The following is a 7,875-nucleotide window of genomic DNA, read 5'->3' as shown; positions in this document are numbered from 1 at the left end:
CAGGTCTTTTAGAATGAGGAAACTCTGTACCTCCCACAGAATGTGAACAACTAGATATCAAAAGAGATTTTGGTATCTGTGTGATGTAGGAGGGTCACAGGCAGCTTCTTTGCAAATGTGCTGCAAAAAGTAAAATGAGGATTTTTATTTCTTGATTAACTGGTAAACAAATAATATGATTTTGTTTATTTGAAAACCTGCATCTGTATTAAATCCTACTTGGCTTCAGGTCTTCTGATTATCATAAACATAATTTTGCCATTTCAGATGCAAATTCTATGCACTTATCCTAAATCATCACCATATATTATCACATTATCTCCTTTAAACCATAATCAAAATTATTATCTAAATGAAAACTCTTTAGTTTTCATTTTACAACCAATTGTCCATGTTTACAGGGGACCAGTGTATTTCCAAAACAGCCATTGCATTGACTGAACCCATTCAGTTGCAATAAAAAAACTTTTTTTTTTAATGTTCAGGTGGTCAGCCTTCAGTACGGAAGAGCAGCAATCACATATGACAAGCACTCAGAAGTTAAACCCTCTGGTATTGTAGATTAAGGGAAAAAGATGACCAGAAATAATAACCATATAACTTTTGAACTTAGAACTTTTGTTTTGGAGTGGGGTATTTATGATATTATGATATTTACCTCTAAATTATACACAATAAAAAAATATTTTGACATAAAATTATACATTTATTAGGGCTGTCAAATGATTAATCGTGATTAATCACATCCAAATGTGTTTGTCTTGTGTATACATTTATATATTTTTAAATATATACATGCGTGTCTGTGTATATAATAGACTGTATAAAAACATACAGTGGGTATAGAAAATAATTTCGTATTTAAAATCACTCAAGAGCATAGAACTGCATAGATCTGGTGCCATCTGGTGGTGGGTGGATCCAAGTCAAATGTAATGACATGGTTTAACCACTAGAAGGCTGTAGATTTTCTTCTTAATCCCTGGTTGATGAGAAGATGATGACCTATTTCCTGGTCATCTGAAGCCCGTCCTGTGCCCTTCTTGTCAGAATGACAAGAATGGTAGTTCTTTCCTTGAATCAAACAAAGATTTATTTCCTTCCACAGCACAAAAGAATTGTACATGTAATCATCCAAAATATTGAAAAATAGTGCCATGGGCCAGAAAGATGTTGTTGTAAATCAATGTTTTTAAAGTCTTCTGTTTAAAGATGGGTGCTTTGGCTTATTCCTACACGCACTTCCAACCATTTTCTCTGAAGAAGCATTTTGCCAAGGGCGTTCAATGTGAAGAAAGTGTTGCAGGTTATTGTCTATTTCTGGGGACTAGCTGTCATTTGGGGTACAATGTGTCTGCCCTGATTTCTTTCAGGCTGTGCCCCAGCAATTTTGCCTGTGAAGACCGACATATTCCAGGCATAGCTTGTACTGGCATCACAGGCTGCCCAGACTTTAATGTCTTAGCTCGTCATACAGTGTTTGACAGGGTTACTTTGCATGAATAGTTTAAAGCTGCAGTCCGTAACTTTTGTAGATTTTCTGTCCATATATATATATATATATATATATATATAATTATTATTAGATACAGATTTAGTGTTGCAGATGCGTAATTATTTTTGTAAAGTTTCAGACGTTTAGAATTTTCCGTCACTTCGTGCACCGCAGATAACTGTGACGTTCTACACACGTACACACGTCTGCTCCGTCACTATGGCTGCAAGAGACGCGAGATGGTGAGAGCTTGCTTGAATAAAATGAAACAAGTATATGCATAATACCTCTTATTTGACGTTCATTAGTCTATTAACAGAAACGGCGTATGTTATTTTCATATTTGGAGCAATTTGTTTCAGTATTTGCTCTGAAACGAGGAAGATTAACAGGAGAACGCATCAGCTGCCTTCATTCAGGGTTGGTAACGTTAGTTGCTTCGATTTATATAAGTAAAATGTATCACGCCCAATTACACGGTAAATAATCATTTTTTTTAGGTTAACTAAATGTCAGTGTTGTTACTGGAAAAGAAGCAGTATTTCATATTTTCATACTCTCGCCTTGCTGTCGAGAGGTCATCTGGAGTCTAGACATGCTGCTAAAATCCGATTTAATGCCGTAAAGTGCAACCAGTCACTGAACAGCCTCGTCTTCACTGTCTCAAGAAACTCTTTCTTTAACTGTTCCTTTAGTTTGAACTGATTTACACGTCCTGCCTTGTCTTTCAGAAAAAACATCCCTAGCTTATAAAGTAAACAAGCGGCGCTCTTCCAAAAAAAAAAAAAAAAAAAAAAATTGCGAAGATGTACCACAAAGAGAAAAGCATTCAGATAAAGAGCAGCGCGTCGGCGCTCTACAACAACCTGAGCGTCCTGCGCATCGCGCCGCGTTGTCTCACCTATTTCACGGTGGTCCACGCCAACGTGGTGAACATGGTCAGCGCCTCTTGGGACGGACTGAACTATTCCCACCGACAGCTGCAATCTAAAGAAGGCAACGTGGCCACCAGCTCCTCGCTTATCATGCAGGTGAGACCACTGGTACCCTACCATTTGAGTGCTAATAAAGACTGATGATTATACTGGTTTAGTGCGGTTTTGCCTACAGTGTCTTGATGCCATTGTTTACACCATTTATTGCTTCACCTTTATCCCAATTAACTTCTTTTTATTCTTTCTTTTTGTCGGACAGGCAGCCTGGTGTGTCCTGCCCTCAAGAGATCTTCTTGTTCTCACCTCTCAGAAGGGAATCCAGGTGGGTTGAGTGTTATGCCATGCTATTAAAATGGTTTATTTGCCCAGGAAACATGACTTGAACTTTTTTATTCATCAGATGTATGAATCAGATGGATCCATTATGGTCTATTGGCATGCACTGGACACACCAGAGGCCCCGACTGGTCAGTGCACATTTCTGTGTCTGTAAATACAGTAAATGTATTCATTCTTTTTCTTTCTTTATTTTCACATCCTTTGAAGAAAAAACTGTGGGAAACAGGTTGTGACCTCTGTGTACCTGTCTGACATTGTCTGTTGTAATCTTCCAGCGAAGGCAGTGTTTGCTCGAGGAATTGCAGCAGTGCGGGAAAAATATATTTGTGTAGGTGAGTGTCTTCATCTGTCAGCAGTAGCTACATAGGGACCTGTTCTAATTCATTTACATATTTGCTTAGTATGTGTACTGAAAGTGCACTTTTTAACTCCTCACACTTCCTTCAGGGGTCTCATCTGGCTCAGTGCTTGTGTTTGACGTTCCCAGTAAAGGCAGTAACATCACCCTGTCTGAGGTTTTGGAGGAACACAAGGAGGCAATCACAGACATGGCCTCTGAGTGCTCAGGCAATCTGGTATTAACTTGCAGTGACTTTCATTTCAGTGCTATTGTTATTCCATAGGGCAAATGCTATTTGTAGGTTGTTGCTTTTTTTTGTCATGTTTAGTTAAGTTGGTTTAAGTTACTGGTGGCTCAAGTGTTTTATTAAACTGATTTCTTTTTTTAGGAGTGTATTGCTGATTTAGTTAGTGCTGATGACTCTGGCCTCCTCTGTGTGTGGAAATCAGGAGAAGATTTTCAACTGCTCAACAAGATCCCTGGTTTTGAGTATGTTAGGAATTAAAACTCACTATACAAGAGACTATTAGTATATTTTGCCAAATTTGCAAATAAAGTGGACCTTCCTGAAAAGTTTTCCCTGGATTCATGAACAATTCATAAACCTCAGAATTGAGGTTTATTTTACACACTCATTGATTGTCAGTAAAAATCCCCTCCCCTAAATTACAGCAATGTGAATTGTGTAAAGAATCCTGTAGGATCTTTCGGAATTCCTTCTCAGGTTTGGCTCCATTAAATTAAATGAATGCAAAATAGCAATTGGCCATATTCCTTACAAAAATGATATAGTATAATTAAAGTGGTAAGCTTGAAGACTAATGCTGGTGCTCAAAATAGTAGTGTTCTATGATAAAATCAAAAACAGACGGTCTCATTTTTATTTAGCAGTGAATTGTATTTTCCCATACAGTACATCTAATTGGATAACTAATTAATTGTGTTATTATATATTATTATGGTAAGTGTTATCAAAGAACATAAAATGCACCTTTTCATTAATCAAAAAATTCACGTCAGAGTGACTTTACAAAAAAATTCACAAAAACTCATGTGCATGTATTCATCTGCTTGAGTTTTTTGAAAGAGGCCCACTATACTTATACCAATGCATCATTAATATAACATGTATATTATTATATATCTTCTTCTCTCAGCACGTGTTGTTCTTCAGTAAAGCTCTGGAAGGGCACAGTCATTGCAGGCTATGGGACGGGACAGATTCGTCTGTATGAGGGGGTCACAGGTATACTGCATGCAGAGGTCAATGCCCATGCACGTTGGATCTACTCACTCGACATTGCCCCGTTCACCGGACTGGTGAGAGAAGAATTATGTAAACAGTCTGTGTGTTGCACAGTTAATGTATGCAACTATAATATGTGCATGTTAAGTAGTAATTAAGTCAAAACAGATTGAAATATATTTTTTTTCATCTGTTTTGATGAACACAAATAGGCTTAATTAATTGTATTTTTAAAATGGTAAACTCTCATATACTGATCTTTTTTTCCCTTTGTTCAATGGAAAAGCTGATCTCTGCAGCAGAAGACTCCTGGGTTAGAGTTTGGCATCTGAGCTTGACTCCAGAGACTAATAGTGTAGAGGTAAAACCACTCACAGACACAAACAGTACACTACCGTTCAAAAGTTTGGGGTCAGTAAGATTTTTTAAAATAATTTTATTATATTACTCAGCAAGATGCATTAAACTGAACAAAAGTGACAGCAAATACATTAATACATCTCTAAAAAACTATTCAAATAAAATATTAATTGTAATAATATTTACAATACTACTGTTTTTACTTTGATCAAATCTTGGTGAGCATAAGCGACTTTCAGAAACATTAAAAATCTTACCGACCCCAAGGTTTGATCTGTGGAGAACTTGCTCTAGAACTGCATTAGTAGTTTCATTAAATGGACATTCATTGCAAAGCATTTTGTATGTTCAGCTGATTTCAAATGTTCTCCCACATGTTTCTCTGTCCTTTCTAGGTGGAGCACATGTACAATGAGTGTGTGACTGATACACAGATCTGCGGAGCCAAGTTCTGTGACGGGGATGGCTATGCATTTGCAGTAACTGGCTATGACTTGAGTGAGATCATCCGCTACACGCAAGCCTAGTCAGGAATACAGCATACACTTCTAAGACAGTCCCATTGGTCATACGAGGATCGCCTGTTGAAGGAAGGTCATGTCTTGACAATATATTGGTGTGCAGTCATGATAGGCAGCGTCAGGCTGGCGTGAATGTTCTTCTAAATTCTTAGGCACTACATGCCTAAAAAGCCACATCTGAATACATGATTGGTAGGTGTGCTAAGTAAAAAATACTCTTTTTGTGCTCTGAAATTAAGGTAAAATTAACATAACAAAAAATAACATTGGTTAAACAGAACATGTTCAGTAGACCCAAGCATTAATATGATAAAATGTTAGAAGGGATTGTTCTGTTAGTGTTTTGCTTCTGACATAATTTGTTTAGTAACTGTATTTACTAAAGTGTTATTGAACAATTTTGTTACCTCATTGAACAATTTTGGATGCACAATTGAATCAGATCACATATCATATTTGTGGTTCAGAAAACAAAACATATCAAAAAAGTATTTATTCATTATGAATATTAAATAGTGCAGAGGCTATTTTTCCAAGTGGAATTATAATGTTCTTTGTATTTGTCTAGAAATAAATGCATTGTATGTAGATTGTTATTTCAACTTGATGTTTAACCACATATTTTATATTTTGGGTTGTTGTCATATTTTCTGTTTCTTTGTAAACAATTGTCTGTGACAATTCAGCAACTAAAGAAGAGCTAAATAAATAAATAAAATAACTTGTTTACTGGGACTTTTATCGCAATTAGAAATGTGTACCAGTAGATGGCAATAGATCTTACATCTGTAACTTTTGAGATCAGAATTAGCATATTTAATTCAAGCACAACTGTATTCAAGCACGTTGGTTCATATAAAACATCTATGAAACATTTCATAGAACATTATCAGAACATATCCAACATTCAGTTCTATTCAATATGTAAAAAATATCAAACATAAATTGGATATGCCCAAAATGACCAGGCTTTGTTTTCCTTCCGATGTGTTCTCTACACTCCTCATACAATACATGTTCATGAATTTACATTGTTTTGACCATTCTTCATAGAGCTCAACTTCTCACACACCACGATTGGTCGATCATGTACAATGCCTGCACGCACGCTACTTTTTAGTAATTACCTTCAGCATGTATGAAAACAAAATCAAAACCCAGACATTTTAGGTCATTTAGAATTTCCTGCCAGGACACATTTAGGAAAAAGAGGACATATGGTCACCCTAATGTTTTGTTGTCATTGCATCTTTCATCTATGCAGGTTCCTGTTTTTATAGGTCAAAGCAGAGCACCACAGGAATGCAGATTATCACGTCAAGCTGTTCTCTCAGTAACCCACTAAAATATCTGCAATGCTCATTTGACTGTATCTCCTTCATAATATTTATATCCATAATTCTGTTGTTCCCTCATATTATCCACACATGACCTCCCATTTCAGCTTGTTGTTGATAATGTCTCTTATGTAAGACTTTTAACTTTGTGCTATGGATGACACTGAGTGTGCCCCATATCTGTTATGAAGAGAGGGTGAATATCAATGACACAGGGACAGATCTAATGGGTAGAGAGCAGACTGATGACCATCAGATTTGATGGTGGACAGAGACGGAGGGAGTCCAGAGAGCGTCAATAAGACCTCCACTGGCTGTGCGTTTAATGGAATTATGCAACGCTGCCATGCAGTACAGGAGCACAGTGAGCAATATGTGTTTAAGGTCAGTGTGTTTAGTGGGATCTGTGGAAAATAAAAACTATGGCTGGTCTACAGGCCATGTAAAATTCAATAGTCCTCTCCAGACACATCAGATCTGTGGCCTCTGGGGAGTCTCAGTGTTTGCAGTCAGCATGGCACAATGCAGTTTCAGAGGACACAAGATGCTGAATTCACTTAAGCAGAAGTTTAAAACAATCTTTCTATGCATGTCATGTGATGTTTCTTCTATTATGGCCACTTTTATTTCCAAGGAATTAATTTTTATTATAATATTTCAGCTTCTCTCTTTTTTGTTGTAAGAAGGTTACATTATAACAGTCTTGGAAAGTTTTTTTTTTTTTTTTTGCATTTTCAAAATCTAATTCATTCATTGATTTATTATTTTTATTATTATTATTATTATTATTGTTCCCTTGACTCAGACCAAGAAAATTCAGTAAGAGAATGTTGCTGTGCATCCTTTCCAGTCAAGAGGTAATGTCAAATTATGCAGAAATTATGTTATATTTTGTAGGATACATGCAGTAACTATGACATTATAGTAGGCGAAAGAGTCTGCTATTTTATCAAAATCTTTAAATGACATTTTAATGACAAAATGCCATTTAACACAATACATCAATACATGTGCTGGAAATGACAAAAATCACAGAGTTCTCTTTGGATACATGTATATACACTGTTTGAAATTAAAATGTTAAAATGTATTTTAAGAATGTGAAAGTCAGGATGAAATGAAAATTCCCCCTATTTTCTATATGCATTGACCTTATTGTGAATGATTCACTTATGTCAGTGCATCGAGGTACTATTATAGTTGTGTTTTTAGCCATTTTTATTAGTTATTGTTCTTTTAATGTCTATAATTTGTATTATTTCAGTTATGTTTGTAGTTATTTTAAGTAAATAAATAAATTAA

The 7,875-nt window shown here is 35.9% G+C and overlaps 1 protein-coding gene across 3 annotated transcripts; it reads left to right on the top strand.

Moving 5' to 3' along the window:
- The first annotated feature begins 1,699 nt into the window (after positions 1–1,699).
- wdr54 (WD repeat domain 54) lies at positions 1,700–5,351 on the top strand. 3 transcript variants are annotated; one of them, XM_059541978.1, is made up of 10 exons: positions 1,700–1,915; positions 2,227–2,526; positions 2,690–2,752; positions 2,831–2,897; positions 3,045–3,101; positions 3,217–3,344; positions 3,498–3,598; positions 4,267–4,429; positions 4,642–4,716; positions 5,111–5,351. In XM_059541978.1, exons 2-10 carry the CDS (start codon positions 2,302–2,304, stop codon positions 5,240–5,242), a joined length of 1,011 nt encoding a protein of 336 aa, XP_059397961.1. In that variant the 5' UTR covers positions 1,700–1,915; positions 2,227–2,301; the 3' UTR covers positions 5,243–5,351. The 3 variants fall into 3 exon arrangements, with proteins under 3 accessions (XP_059397961.1, XP_059397964.1, XP_059397968.1); XM_059541981.1 differs by having other exon boundaries at positions 1,705–1,737; XM_059541985.1 differs by having other exon boundaries at positions 1,748–1,767.
- The last annotated feature ends 2,524 nt before the right edge of the window (positions 5,352–7,875 follow it).

This window comes from Carassius carassius, chromosome 4 (genome assembly GCF_963082965.1).
Source record: "Carassius carassius chromosome 4, fCarCar2.1, whole genome shotgun sequence".
NCBI lineage: Eukaryota > Metazoa > Chordata > Actinopteri > Cypriniformes > Cyprinidae > Carassius > Carassius carassius.
Note: the sequence above shows the minus strand (reverse complement) of the source record. Positions and strands in the feature narration are given on the sequence as shown.

Excerpts from the sequence above, each read along its gene's own strand:
- wdr54 (XM_059541978.1), top strand. The coding sequence starts at position 2,302 with ATGTACCACAAAGAGAAAAGCATTCAGATAAAGAGCAGCGCGTCGGCG. Across the intron at positions 2,753-2,830 it reads CCTCTCAGAAGGGAATCCAG|ATGTATGAATCAGATGGATC; the intron begins GTGGGTTGAGTG and ends TTTATTCATCAG. Across the intron at positions 3,599-4,266 it reads AACAAGATCCCTGGTTTTGA|CACGTGTTGTTCTTCAGTAA; the intron begins GTATGTTAGGAA and ends TTCTTCTCTCAG.